This window comes from Somniosus microcephalus, chromosome 16 (assembly GCF_052327205.1).
Source record: "Somniosus microcephalus isolate GS21.2 chromosome 16, FLI_Smic_1.0, whole genome shotgun sequence".
NCBI lineage: Eukaryota > Metazoa > Chordata > Chondrichthyes > Squaliformes > Somniosidae > Somniosus > Somniosus microcephalus.
In genome coordinates, this window is record NC_141002.1 from 72,193,952 (window position 1) to 72,208,362 (window position 14,411).

At 43.9% G+C, this 14,411-nt stretch overlaps 1 protein-coding gene across 6 annotated transcripts in view; it reads right to left on the minus strand.

Annotated features, from left to right (window-relative positions):
• dyrk2 (dual-specificity tyrosine-(Y)-phosphorylation regulated kinase 2) overlaps positions 1 to 14,113 on the minus strand; it is a 41,885-nt gene extending 27,772 nt beyond the window's left edge. The window contains exons 1-2 of one of the 6 annotated variants that reach the window (XM_086009233.1): positions 13,888 to 14,113; positions 12,735 to 12,874 (exon numbers count right to left, since the gene is read on the minus strand). Coding sequence is in view for 1 of the 6 variants with exons in the window: in XM_086009232.1 (XP_085865358.1) it covers positions 12,735 to 12,874; positions 13,504 to 13,546 (183 nt within the window). In the remaining 5 variants the exon portion in view is untranslated. The other 5 variants (XM_086009237.1, XM_086009232.1, XM_086009235.1 and 2 more) reach the window with 5 other exon arrangements.
• Positions 14,114 to 14,411: the final 298 nt, after the last annotated feature.

The following is a 14,411-nucleotide window of genomic DNA, read 5'->3' on the forward strand; positions in this document are numbered from 1 at the left end:
AACTCCTTCTTGAATATATTTAATGAATTGGCCTCTACTGCCTTCTGTGGTAGAGAATTCCACAGGTTCACCATTCTCTGGGTGAAGAAATTCCTCCTCATTTCTGTCCTAAATGGCCTACCCCTTATCCTTAGACTGTGACCCCTGGTTCTGGACTCCCCGACCATCGGGAACATCCTTCCTGCATCTAGTCTGTCCAGTCTTGTCAGAATTTTATAAGTTTCAATGAGCTCTCCCCTCATTCTTCTAAACTCCAGTGAGTACAAGCCCAATCGACCCAATCTCTCCTCATACGTCATTCCTGCCATCCCAGGCATCAGCCTGGTGAATCTTCGCTGAACTCCTTCCATGGCAAGAACATCCTTCCTCAGATAAGGCGACCAAAACTGCACACAATACTCAAGATGTGGTCTCACCAAGGTCCTGTACAACTGCAGCAAGACATCCAAATTCAAATTCAAATCGCTTTATTGGCATGACAAGGTACATCTTATGTTGCCAAAGCATCGAAAAACATTCATGGTTGAACACATAAATACAGATCTATCCATAGTGTATAAACAGATATATCCCTGAGTGTATAAATATACATTCATATAATTTGTATATACTCTTTTCTTATATTTAGTGGTTGTCCCTCTGTTTATGGCAAGCTGTAACATAGTGTGCCGCTAAGGTTACACAATTTCTCTCTTCCCCTAGTAGGTATGGGAGTTTTTGGTCGTCATTCAAATTTCTGAATTCCGGGCATATTTTTGTGAATTTTGGGTAGAAATTCTCCCTTATGCCCTGATATTTTCTACAAGCTGTGAGGAAGTGCATCTCTGTCTCCACCACTCCCTGACTGCAGTGAGAGCATATCCTGTCCTCTCTTGGTAGCTGGGTCTGTCTGTGTCTACCTTTTTCGATCGCCAGACTATGTTCACTAAGTCTGTACATTGTCAAGATTTTTCTCAGTTTGCTATCCTTTACCATGGTCAGGTAATCAGCCATGTTGTATTGTCTGTTTAGGGCCAAGTAGCAATTGAGTTTGTTTTGGGTTTTTGTTGTTTCTGCCCAATATGACAGATATTTTTCCTTTTGCTTAGTGACGATTGTGTTGGGTCGAATTCTTTGTGTTACACTGTCACTGCATCCTTGTTCCTGTACTCAAACCCTCTTGCTACAAAGGCCAACATGCCATTTGCCTTCTTAACCGCCTGCTGCACCTGCATACTTACCTTCAGCGACCGGTGCACAAGGACACCCAGGTCTCGTTGCACTTCCCCTTCTCCCAATCTATTGCCATTCAGATAATAATCTGCCTTCCTGTTTTTGCCACCAAAGTGGATAACCTCGCATTTATCCACGTTATATTGCATCTGCCATGCTTTTGCCCAATCACCCAACCTGTCCAAATCATCCTGGAGTTTCTCGGCATCCTCCTCACAGCACACACGCCCACCCAGCTTTGTGTCATCTGCAAATTTGGAGATATTACATCTAGTTCCCTTGTCTAGATCATTAATATATATTGTGAATAGCTGGGGCCCAAGGACCGATCCCTGCGGTACCCCACTAGTCACTGCTTGCCACTCGGAAAAAGACCCGTTTATTCCAACTCTTTGCTTTCTGTCTGCCAACCAGTTCTCTATCCAAGTAAATACCTTGCCCCCAATCCCATGTGCCTTAACTTTACACGCTAATTTCTTATGCGGGACCTTATCAAAAGCCTTCTGAAAGTCCAAATACACCACATCCACTGGTTCTCCCTTATCTATTTTACCAGTTACATCCTCAAAAATTCCAGTAGATTAACTGATCCTCGATTAGATAAACTGACATTTGAATATTTCAGACAAATTCTTCTGACCAAAACTAGAGGCTAAAGGGCCATATATTCTATTTCATTTATTGCAGAAAATATTTGCAAAGGGAAAGCTTCAGTAAGCAATGAGTTACCAATTTGTCACATTCTTTCCCTTCATATAGAAACATAGAAAAATAGGAGGGGTAGGCCATTCGGCCCTTCGAGCCTGCGCCACCATTCAATATCATGGCTGATCCTCTAACTCACTACCATATTCCCGCTCTCTCCCCATGCCCCTAGATGCCTTTAGTGTCTAGAAATCTATCTATCGCCTTCTTAAATATATTCAGGTGACTTGGCCTCCACAGCCTTCTGTGGTAGAGAATTCCACAGATTCACCACCCTCTGAGTGAAGAAATTTCTCCTCCTCTCAGTCTTAAATGTCCTACCCCGTATCCTGAGACTGTGACCCCTCATTCTAGACCACCCATCCAAGGGAAACTTCCTCCCTGCATCCAGTCTGTCTAGCCCTGTCAGAATTTTATACGTTTCAATGAGATCCCCTCTCATTCTTCTAAACTCTAGTGAATACAGGCCTAGTCAACCCAATCTCTCCTCATATGACAGTCCTGCCATCCCAGGAATCAGTCTGGTGAACCTTCGCTGCACTCTCTCTATGGCAAGTATATCCTTTCTTATGTAAGGAGACCAAAACTGTACACAGTACTCCAGGTATGGTCTCACCAAGGCCCTGTATAACTGTAGTAAGACATCCTTGCTCCTGTACTCAAATCCTCTTGCAATGAAGGCCAACATACCATTTGCCTTCCTAACTGTTTGCTGCACCTGCACGTTTGCTTTCAGTGCTTGATGTACAAGGACAGCCAGGTCCCTCTGTACATAAATATTTCCCAATCTATCACCATTTAAATAATACTCTGCCTTTCTGTTTTTCCTACCAAAGTGGATAACTTCACATTTATCCACATTATACTGCATCTGCCATGTATTTGCCCACTCACTCAACTTGTCTAAATTGCCTTGAAGCCTCTTTGCATCCTCCTCACAACTTACAGTCCCACCAAGTTTTGTGTCATCAGCAAACTTGGAAATATTACATTTGGTTCCCTCATCCAAATCATTGATATATATTGTGAATAGCTGGGGCCCAAGCACTGCTCCCTGCGGTACCCCACTGGTCACCGCCTGCCACCCCAAAAAAGACCCATTTATTCCTACTCTCTGTTTCCTGTCTGTTAACCAATTTTCAATCCATGCCAGTATATTACCCCCAATCCCATGTGCTTTACTTTTGCACACTAACCTCTTATCTGAGACTTTATTAAAGGCCTTCTGAAAATCCAAATACACCACATCCACTGGTTTTCCCTTATCTATTCTACCAGTTACATCCTCAAAAAACTCCAGTAGGTTTGTCAAACACTATTTCCCTTTCATAAATCCATGTTGACTTTGTCTAATCCTGTTGATATTTTCCAAGTGTCCTGTTATCACATCCTTTATAATACTCTAGCATTTTCCCTACTGCTGATGTTCGGCTAACCAGTCTGTAGTTCCCTGTTTTCTCTCTCCCTCCTTTTTTAAAATAGTGGGGTTACATTTGCCACCCTCCAATCTGCAGGAACTGTTCCATAATCTATAGAACTTTGGAAGATGACAACCAATGCATCCACTATTTCCATGGCTACCTCTTTTAGTACTCTGGGACGTAGATTATCAGGCCCAAGGGATTTATCAGCTTTCAGTCCCATTAATTTCTCCAGCACTATTTTTTTTTTTACTAATACTAATTTCCTTTCATTCCTCCTTCTCACTAGACCCTTGGTTCCCTAGCATTTCTGGAAAGTTATTTGTGTTCTATTCCATGAAGACAGAACCAAAGTATTTCTTTAATTGCCCATGCCATTTCCTTGTTCCCCATTATAAATTCTCCTGTTTCTGACTAAGGGACCTACATTTGTCTTCACTAATCTTTTTCTTTTTACATACTTGTAGAAGCTTTTACAATCCGCTTTTATGTTCCTTACAAGTTTACTCTCATACTCTATTTTTCCCCTCCTAATCAATCTCTTGGTCCTTTTTTGCTGAACTCTAAACTGCTCCCAATCCTCAGGCTTGCTACTTTTTCTGGCAAATTTATATGACTCCTCTTTGGATCTAATACTATCCTTAATTTCTTTTGTTAGCCATGGTTGGGACACTTTTTCTTTTGTGTTTTTGCGCCAGAAAGGAATATATAACTGTTTCAATTCATGCATTCGTTCCTTAAATGTTAGCCATTGCCTATCCACAGTCATGCCTTTTAATGAAGCTCCCCAATCTATCATAGCCAACTCACTCCTCATACTTTCGTAGTTTCCTTTGTTTAAATTTAGGACCCTAGTTTCGGATTGGACTTCTTCACTTTCCTTCTTAATGAAGAATTCTATCATGTTATGGTCACTCTTCCCTAAAGGACCCCGCACAAGATGATTAATTAACCCCTTCTCATTGCACAATACCCAATCTAGGATAGCCTGTTCCCTAGTTGGCTCCTCAACGTACTGGTCTAAAAAACCATCTCGTACACACTCCAGGAATTCATCCTCCACAGTATTATTGCTAATTTGGTTTGGCCAGTCTATATGTAGATTTAAGTCACCCATGATTACTGTAGTACCCTTGTTACATGCATCTCTAATTTCCTGTTTGATGCCATCCCCTACATTACCACTACTGTTTGGAGGCCTATAGACAACTCCCACCAATGTTTTCTGCCCCTTGGTGCTTCTTAGCTCCATCCAGACCGATTCTACATCTTGATTTTCTGAGCCAATATCCTTTCTCATTATTGCTCGGATTTCATCCTTTACTAACAACGCCACCCCACCTCCTTTTCCTTTTTGCCTGTCCTTCCTAAGTATCAAATATCCTTGGATATTCAGCTCCCAGTCTTGGTCACTCTACAGCCATGTCTCCGTAATCGCAATTATATCTTATCCATTTACATCTATTTGCGCTGTTAATTTGTCTACCTTATTACGAGTGCTTCATGCATTCAGACACAGTGCCTTTAAATTTGTCTTTTTAACATGTTTAAACATCTTAACATTTGTTTGTACTATGGCCTGATTTGTCTTACCACCATTTTTTCTTACCCGGACCCTATTTGTTAGTGCACTCCATTGTTTGTACGCTCTGTCCCTTCCTGACACAATCTGGTTTTCTTTACCCCAATCACTTTTCTGCACTGCTTCCTTGTCTTCTCTCTTTAGCATTCTATCATCTCATGTCAAGCTCACCAAGGACTCCTAGCCACTGAGATATCTCTACAACTTCTACAACATCACACTACAGGAGCTGAAGTGGAACCCAGCCACCACTATCCTAAACAAATTCCAATTCCATTCAATGCCTAAATATCCCTTTTGATCCACAATGTACTCAATAACTTGGTTGCAGTAGACAGTATAAAGCCTGAGAGGCCCAACTACAAATATTAGACAAAAACAACTTGCCTTTAACATACAGGCCTAGAAATTGGCCTGAGGCACCCAAGCGGCGCAAAGTTCGCCTGGGTGCTGGAATTTGCGCCGCGATCGCCGCAAATTCAGTTGAAGTGCCCCTAGAGGGAGACGGGGCGTGGCTCGAGGCGCTCCGCGTCCCTCTTAGGGCGCTGAAAGTGAATTTCACAGCGCTACGTGCCGCAGCGCCACACGCTGCGGCATGGCACGCTGCGGTACTGCAGGCCTTCCTCCCACTGTTAAGGGGGAGGGGCCTGCAGCAGCGCAAGCCCCGATCGCGAGTGCCGGCAAAAGAGCCCGGCACCAAGTGACCAGGAGGCCGGGGACGGAGGTGCTGGCAGGCGGTCGCCAGAAAAGCGGCCGCCCCGCACCTCCACCTTAACTTGCGCCTCTGCCGGCGCAGCAAGGCCCCGTGAACCGGGCGCGTGTAGCGAACGGCGCTACAGTGGCGTTCGCTACCAAATATCGCGATCAGGGCGCAAATGGGGCGCTGCTCACACCGATGACATCATCGGTGGCAGCGCAGCGCAAAAGGCTAACGCCACCATTAGCGCCCCTGCTGAATATCGCGGGAGGCGCAGCCAGTGGCGCTACAGCCACTGACTGCCTCTTTAGGCGCTAACAGGTGGCGCTACTCACCCAATTTCTCCCCCATAGAGCCTTTAACATAGTAAAATATCCCAAGGTGCTTCACAGGAGCGTTATCAAACAAAATTTGACATCGAGCTACATAAGGAGATTTTAGGACAGGTGAACAAAAGCTTGGTCAAAGAGGTAGGTTTTTAGGTGCATCTTAAAGGAGGAGATAGACGGAGAGGTTAAGGGAGGGAATTCCAGAGCCTAGGGCCCAAGTAGCTGAAGGCAATAGGGGGAGCGATTAAATCAGGGAGGCGCAAGAGGCCAGAATTGGAGGAACGCAAAGATCTTGGAGGGTTGTAGGGCTGGAGGAGGCTACAGAGATGGGGAGGGGCCAGGCCATGGAGGGATTTGAAAACACGACAGAGAATTTTAAAATCGAGGTGTTGCTGGACTGAGAGCCAATGTAGGTCAGCAAGCGTAGGGGTGATGGATGAACGGGACTTTGTGCGAGTTAGGAGACGGGCAGCAGAGTTTTGGATGAGTTCAACTTTATGGAGGGCATTGGAATAGTCAAGTCCAGAGGTAACAAAAGCATGGGTCTGGGTTTCAGCAGCAGATGTGCTGAGACAGGGGCAGAGTCGGACAATGTTACGGAGGTGGAGGTAGGCAGTCTTGGTGACGGCACGGATATGTGGTCGGAAGTTCATCTCAGGGTCAAATAGGACATGAAGGTTGCGGACGGTCTAGTTCAGCCTCAGATGGTGACCAGGGGGAGGGATGGAGTCGGTGGCTAAGGAATGGAGTTTGTGGTGGGGACTGAAGACAATGGCTTCGGTCTTCCCAATATTTTGTTGCAGGAAATTTCTGCTCATCCAGGACTGGATATCAGAAAAGCAGCGGGAGAAATCAGAAACAGTGGAGGGGTTGAGAAAGGTGGTGGTGAGGTGGAGCTGGGCGTCATTAGCATACAGATGCCCGATGTCGTGTTTTGGGATGTTGTCGCCAAGAAGCAGCATGTAGATGAGAAATAGGATAGATCCTTGGAGGACTTGAGGTAAGGGTGCGGGAGTGGGAAGAGAAGCCATTGCAGGTAAATCTCTGGATACAACTGGATAGATAAGAATAGAACCAGGTGTGGGCAGTCCCACCCAGCTGGAAGACATAGGAGAGGCGTTGGAGGAGGATGGTGCGGTCAACTGTGTCAAAGGTTGCAGATAGGTCCAGAAGGATGAGAAGGGATAGTTTATCATTGTCACAGTCACATAGGACATAACTGCTGACTTTGATAAGGACCGTTTCAGTGCTGTGGCATGGCAGAAACCTGATTGGAGGGGTTCAAACATGGAGTTGTATGAAAGATGGGCACAGATTTGGAAGGCGACAACATTTTCAACGACTTGAGAGGAAAGGAAGGTTGGAGATGCGGCGATAGTTTGCAAGGACAGAGGGATCATGGTGAGTTTTTTTTTTTCTGAGGGGGCAGATGGTGACAGATTTGAAGGGGTGGGAGACAGTACTGGAGGAGACGGAACCATAAATATCAGCTAAGATGGGAACCAGGTAGGGAAGTTGGGTAGTCAGCCGTTTGGTGGGAATATGGTCGAAGCAGCAGGAGGTGGCTCTCATGGACAAGATGAGCTCAAGAGAGAGAGAGAGGGCAGGAGGGGAGATAGGAGAGAAACTAGAGAAAGATGCGGGTTTAAGGCTAAGGCAGGGGGAACCCTTACGGGAAGTTTGGCTTGGTGGGCTAAGGTAAGGGAGGGAAGCAGCAGATGCAGCTGAATGAATGGTCTCAATTTTAGTGACAAAGAAGCTCCTTGCACTTGTTGTTGGAGGTGAGGGTGGAGGAAGAAGCAGAGATGGGTTTAAGAAGACGGTTTGTAGTGAAGAGAGGCCAGAGGTTATCTTTGCATTCCAGCATGATCCTGGAATAGTGAGCAGTTTTGGCAAAGGAGGGCAGGACCCGATAGTGCTTTTTGTGGTCCAGCCGATCTGGTGATGAATGCTAAACCAGTTGTCCACCATAAACCTTCAACTCCCTTAGACTTCAGGGAGCGGAGATGAGGGCCGTACCAGGGGAAACAAACAGGGCGAGAGAATAATGGTTTTAGTGGAGTCAAGGGCATCAAAAAGGTGGAGTGGAGGGTGTGACTGAGCTGCAGAAATGGCATGGTGAATGGAAGGCCAAAGGCTAGACAGTTGGGAACTTGAAAGTGCCATTCTAAGTGTCTTGGGAGAGTGATTTTTCCAGGGCAGACAGAGAAGTGGGATTGGGAGGGGGAAGGGGAATGTGTGGCAAGGGATACAATGATGTGATCAGAGATGGCTTTATTGGTGATCGACACGATGGGAGTAGAGAGGCCACATGATATGGCATGGTCAAGAGGGCAGCCAGGAATAAGGGCAGAGGAGTTTATATGGATGGAGAGATTAAGGAAGGATAGAAGGGCAGTGAACTCAAAGGAGAGGGCATGATGAGTGGAGATGGAGGTTGAAATCATAAAGGATGAGAAGTCGCTCAGTGCAGAGGCTGAAGGAGGAAAGCAGTGAAGATGTCTCAGTGAAAAACTTGGCATGGTACTTTGGTGGGCGGTAGAAAATAAGGATCTTAAAAGGAGGCAAGATGCTCAAAAAGAGGAAAAGGTGCCAGAGGAGTAGGGGGACAGTCCAAGGTGTGATTTGGTGAGAAGGGTCACACTGCCACCTCGGCAGTCTGGCTGGGACAAGTGGTGGAAGGAATAGCCAAGCTGGATGCTTCATTAAGGGGGAAGGTACCATCACCCATGTTTCCGTCAAGTTCATGATGCCGATGCAATCATCCACAATTAGCTCATGGATGGCAAGGGCCTTGTTCACAAGTGAACGAACAGAGAGAGAAAGAACTCCAAACTGTCCCATTTGTGAAGCAGCATGCCAATACTGTTTTAATATTTTATCAAATTTACACTAATTGTGGTATACATTTGGCATGAACAGCCTAGCACTCTGTAAATGGATCTCATTTTGATGAAGTTGCATGACCATGAAGACTCACCAAATAAGCAGTTTAGTAGTAGTTCCAGTCTAACAACTGAAGTCATTACAACAACCCAAAATACATGCCTTGTAAAAGGTTCTACATTAGTTACCTGTACTAGCCAGACCCTTCAGACGAGTCAGTAGATTTAATATGTGCAGCCAGTTTGTTTCCTTTCAAATTCAGAGCACCACTTTGCACGCAGAGGCATACTCTGTGTTTTGGGTGCAGTGGCGCACTCATCATGTACAAGGGTAACTTGGCCATCGGGCATGAGATGGCATATTTTACTCTGGCCAAGTAGAACATAATGGGTTACACCACCAGATTGTAATAATATCTAAAAGGTACCATGTTATTTAGATCTAATGTTTGAATTCTAAGCTAAAGGAAATGTTTTAGGACTACAACAAAGCCACATTTTCAGTCATATCTATTTGAATGAAACTTTACAGCAATTGTGCTTGCCCTGAAAAGATTTTTCAAAACACTTTCCCTTGAAATTAATATTTATAGCGCAAGCCAGCACCAAGTGATAATGCAACTTTAACATTACTGGAAAATTACTTTGTAAAATGCTGGATATATTATGCCTACCATAATCCCCATCATATTTTAATTACTGCAATTGTACCTAAAATTAAGTACTGTGTATGCCTTTCCAGAGGAAGAGCAGCAGATTAAATACCATACCCCAGAAAAGAGGAATATATAGCCCTGCTCTTCTATTTGCGGCAATATAATCTATTTTGACACATTCTTAGCTTAAAGTGTGTGGCAGACACATTTAGCAATGGTAAAATGCTGACTTTTCATTTTGGTTGCTAAGGAGAAAATTTATGGCACCAAATTGGGCCACTTAGAACTTGTGCTAAACCTAGACATTGAGGTCTCAGCATTTGATTCTTGACATTTACAAAAGGCTATAAAGTAGACACTCCTTAAACAGTTATTAGAAACAGCTACAAGACTCATTTGTGGAAAGTTCATTTACTGCCTGCAAGCAGGGTAGATGCATGAAAGATTTTATTTTGCTTCTAAAAATATTTTAGGAGAGCCCCTAAAAATAAAACTGGGTCAGCATTTTTGCTTAAACTTTTTTAGCCCCAGGCAACTTTAAGAGTCAGCTGACAAGAGCACACTATCTAAACTGGTAAACATACATATATGTGCAGTCTGTAGCACAGTGCTCATGTGATGGGAAACCACTATAAAACAATGCAATCTCATACTAGGCAAAGTTGCTTTTACACATGCAGCCAAGATAGGGTGAACATGAGACACATCATTCTTTTTTATTTTCATATTAGGAGAATCACGACGCACAAGTTTGATGTTCCCAGTAGCTACATTTTCACAGGCATTACAAAAGTTCACAGCCACTAACATTTTATGTAGGTTGAAAACCTATTGCCACTATAGATAGGATCTCACACAAGTGATAAAACTTTTGATCCTCATGCATGAAGCCATCCCAGCAACATGTCAATTGCAGGAGTCTGTTTATGCTAGACTGCAAGGCTCCTAGTAAAACATTAGAACTTGGAGCAGCAGTTCAAGGCGGCAGCTCACCACCATCTTCTCAAGGGCAATTAGGGATGGACAAAAAATGTTGGTCTTGCCAGTGAGGTCCACATCCCATGAACGAATTTAAAAAATACTATAGTATCCCATGGCAACCATTTAAAAAACTGATTGTGGCATGCTTACCTATCTTGGTTATACTAAACTAAAAATGAAGTGTCTTCTCTTGGTCTCTAATTCCATACATACACAGCCCATTATATGACATGCATAACAATGTTGGTTGCTCTTTCAGGTTCAGAAATCAGGTCAACTTTCCCCAACCCATACTTACCACGTTTTGTCATACGGTTGACAGCAACATTTTACACATGACTGTTAATTATGTTTTCTTTTCTTCCTCTGACGCAAGCTCCGACATTCTCCAACCTCAGTAGCAGAGAAACAGTACGGATATAGGAAGAATGATCCTCAAAGCAGTCGCAGCTGGCCCCGCTGCTTAACAGATATCCTACATGTTTCCACAACACTGCTTGTGATAATTATGTCACAATTAAAATACAATATGAACAAAATATATTTTTTTAAACACAAATACACTAATGCAAACTTATTGTGGGCTATCACTGTGTATGCTGCCAAAGGGCCAGGAGCGAGGGTGAGAAAAGGCAAAGAGAGAGGTCCAAATTGGTCTCTATCACAAGTCTTTAATACCTCAATGGCATGAAGTAAACTAATGCAATAAATTCGCTATTTAAAGAAAATCAACATGGCATTTTTCTGAAATGTATTCTTTAAAATGGTCCCTGGGATAATAATGCTTTAAGCATGTACTTCGATAACTTCTGTCTCTCCTCACACACACACACACACCCCACCCGGTGGATCAAGTGCTACTTCACATGTGAAACGTAAATCCTTGGGGGCAATTAACTATTTATCACGCCTGTACAAAAAACATTTTTGTGGTAACATTTCCCTCGACCCCAAGTCATCTATTTCACCCAATTCATTTCAATTCTTTAGTCCTAGCATAGAACCCAGTATCAATATCGTTTCTTTTTTAGTTTTCATTCGCTCGATTCCAAACGCTGTACACTTTACATTCACGGTCTCATTAACAAGCACCGAAGCGGAAGATACAGTATCAGACTTCCTTGTCATTCAAGAGGATACTATATTTCTTGTTAACTAAACAAGTTAAGACTTACATTGCAACACAATCACTGCAAAACTCGTGTCTGCATCCTCCACCGGCTCTCCCCTCCAAAAATCAACCCAAAACGTTTGCATCGATTGCACAGAATTACTTGGCGGATATGGGAGAGTTTTATGCAAGCATGAACAAAACATCCAATTTCTAAAAACAGAATACGTCCGTACGCTCGCGAGAGAAATGTTCACGTTTCCTCCCACCAGTCATACGAGAAACAATGATACGTTGATGTTTTAAAGCAGCAAAAATGCCTTTCATTTAAACAAAGTCCCAAACAGGCTGCTCCCCACCCCCATCCGGCACGTCTGGTCTGTCAGAGCAGAGATTGAAGCCGAGGCCTCGCTGGTTTGGGGATCACAACACAACACGTACACCACATACAAACTGATCTGTATCAAAAACATAAACCAGATCGGTTGGAGACTGAACCTGCCAGGTTACAGCCCAATCACATATTACAATACAGTATTTTTGAGGGAAGAGTAATTAATTTATTATACTGCCCACCAAACTAAAACTTCGTCTAAGCTGCTTAACATGCTGGTCGGTCTACTAATCTGGTAATTAAGATTTTCTTTTGCCGAATATATAGCTTTGTATGTTTGGTTTTTTGCACCTTTACTCTTACTGTAAAATCTAGTATCCATGAAAACTTGAGGGGCGAGGAATACAAGAACCTGCAGTTATAAAATTAAGATTTCAATCTGTGGAAAACCTCCATTGAAAACATAATCTTAGTTACACAATAAGTAACATGCACATTTGCAGACTAGTAAACCCCCAAAAGGTCTACCTTTTTAAAATTAAACTCGTGGGAAATCAAAGGGGGAAGCGAAATAGATCTTAATTCACAATCGTTGGCTTAAAGAGAGCCCGAATTGGGACGTCTGGATTGAAGAAAAATGTTTATCCCTGTAATCTTAATTGTTGCAACTACTGTTGAGTCTGTACTTTAACATGTTACACGCCGCGGTTTCCATGGTAGATTTTTTTTCTCGTTGTGCGGGTTTAGTTAATCCAGAAGCGGTTGCTCTGGTAATTTGCACAAAATAATACAAGATCATGAATGGGTTTGGTGTCTTTTACCGTGAGACTCTTCAGTGGCGGTAATCCTAGGGGCGATGGCGGGTCTTCCAGCCGGGATCCTCCTCCGGCTCTCCGGCTCTCCGAGCAGTCAGTCCCCGTCCTGTAATCCGGCTGCAGCAGCGAGCTGTCAGCGGCCCTACCTGTCACACACACAAACAAAACACGGTAAAATATTTTTTTAAAAAGACCCCTTGGTATTAAAGTAAACAGAGACACCGAGCGTCCATACCAACCAGAGGAAAACCCTCACTCCACACACTCCGGGGAACGACCAACACAAGCACCTTTCATCACACAATACGGGGGGGGAAACGCCATTTGTTAACAAAAGCAAACATGACACATACACTTCACCTCATCAAACGTCCATAAGCACGACTTCGGAAGTCACACAACGCTTTACAACATTTCATTTTCTCTCAGCAACCACCCTAGCCTCGGAGACAGCTGGAAGTCCCCCCACCCTTCTCCAGATTATTATTATAAATGTAATGACTTCTCAAAGCTACCAGAAGTGAGCTGGTAATTCTCGAAACCCCATCCTTATTCCTCGAGGGCAAGCACCCTTTCGACTAGTCGGAAGTTACTCCCCCACCCCCTCCTCCAAATGTAAAAACACTAAAGGGTAAAAGCATTGGGGGGTAAAACCAAGCTCCAGTCGCGCTCCCCATCAACGCTGAAGAAGCCGGACACAGGGCAGCGATTTGAAAATTAATTCGCAGCGAAAATAGAGTGTGCGATTTGTTCAATCCAGCGGGGTGTCCCTTACCCGTTGAATAGACAGCAGCAGTGCACGGTTTCCTCGTTAACATGGCCGCTCAGACAGAGAGAGAAGAAAAAAAATCTCCAGCAGCTGTTCCTTCTCCCAACTCCAAGCTGCAGGAGGAGAGTCACCTACATCCGGAGACACAGCATAAACCCACAGCCAACTGCTCCAAACTCAGCCACTGCCAACCCGGCAACATAATGCATAACTTTATATATATATATATATAAAACCTACTACAGCAAGCACAAAAAAACCCCACACGCCGCCGTATGGGAGCGGCTTTGTGTTGGGCACTGGAATGGTGCAGGAGATGGTGGCTGTGTAACGCTGATTGATTGTGGTAAAAACTGTCCGTCCGGTTGCTAAGTGAAACTCCATACGTACATATTAGAGAAAGAGAGAGATACTCGGACAGAGTCACTTAAAGCAGCCGACACTCCGAAAACCAAGCCAGCCCAAGCAACACGCCGACGTCATTCGCACAGCCTGGGGGACTGGGGCACAGCAAAGGCAACGGTAACCTGTTCTCAACGAAACAATATTGCATACAAGGTCTGAGAGGAATGGGAGAGAGTTCTTGGCAAATTGTTCTGTAGCCAAAAAGCAGTGGAAAACACCACTCATAATGGGCGGAGTGGATTAGTACTATAGTGACATGAGCTTTCGTTGAATCCACCCAGACATAGGAGGCAAAGCAGAAAATTTTAGGCTCACTTAGATGACCCCGAGTTCATCAGATAGGAACTGGTAAAAGTGTCCTCACCTAATATGGGGGTCCAAGTGCTGGTCCAATGAAAGGTATCAGCCTATATATTTACTTTATTTGTTTCTGTGCACAAATAAAACTGAACCTGTTATTTTAAAAATGATGAAAAATAGAAATATCCCACAGTCCAAAGATAAATTAG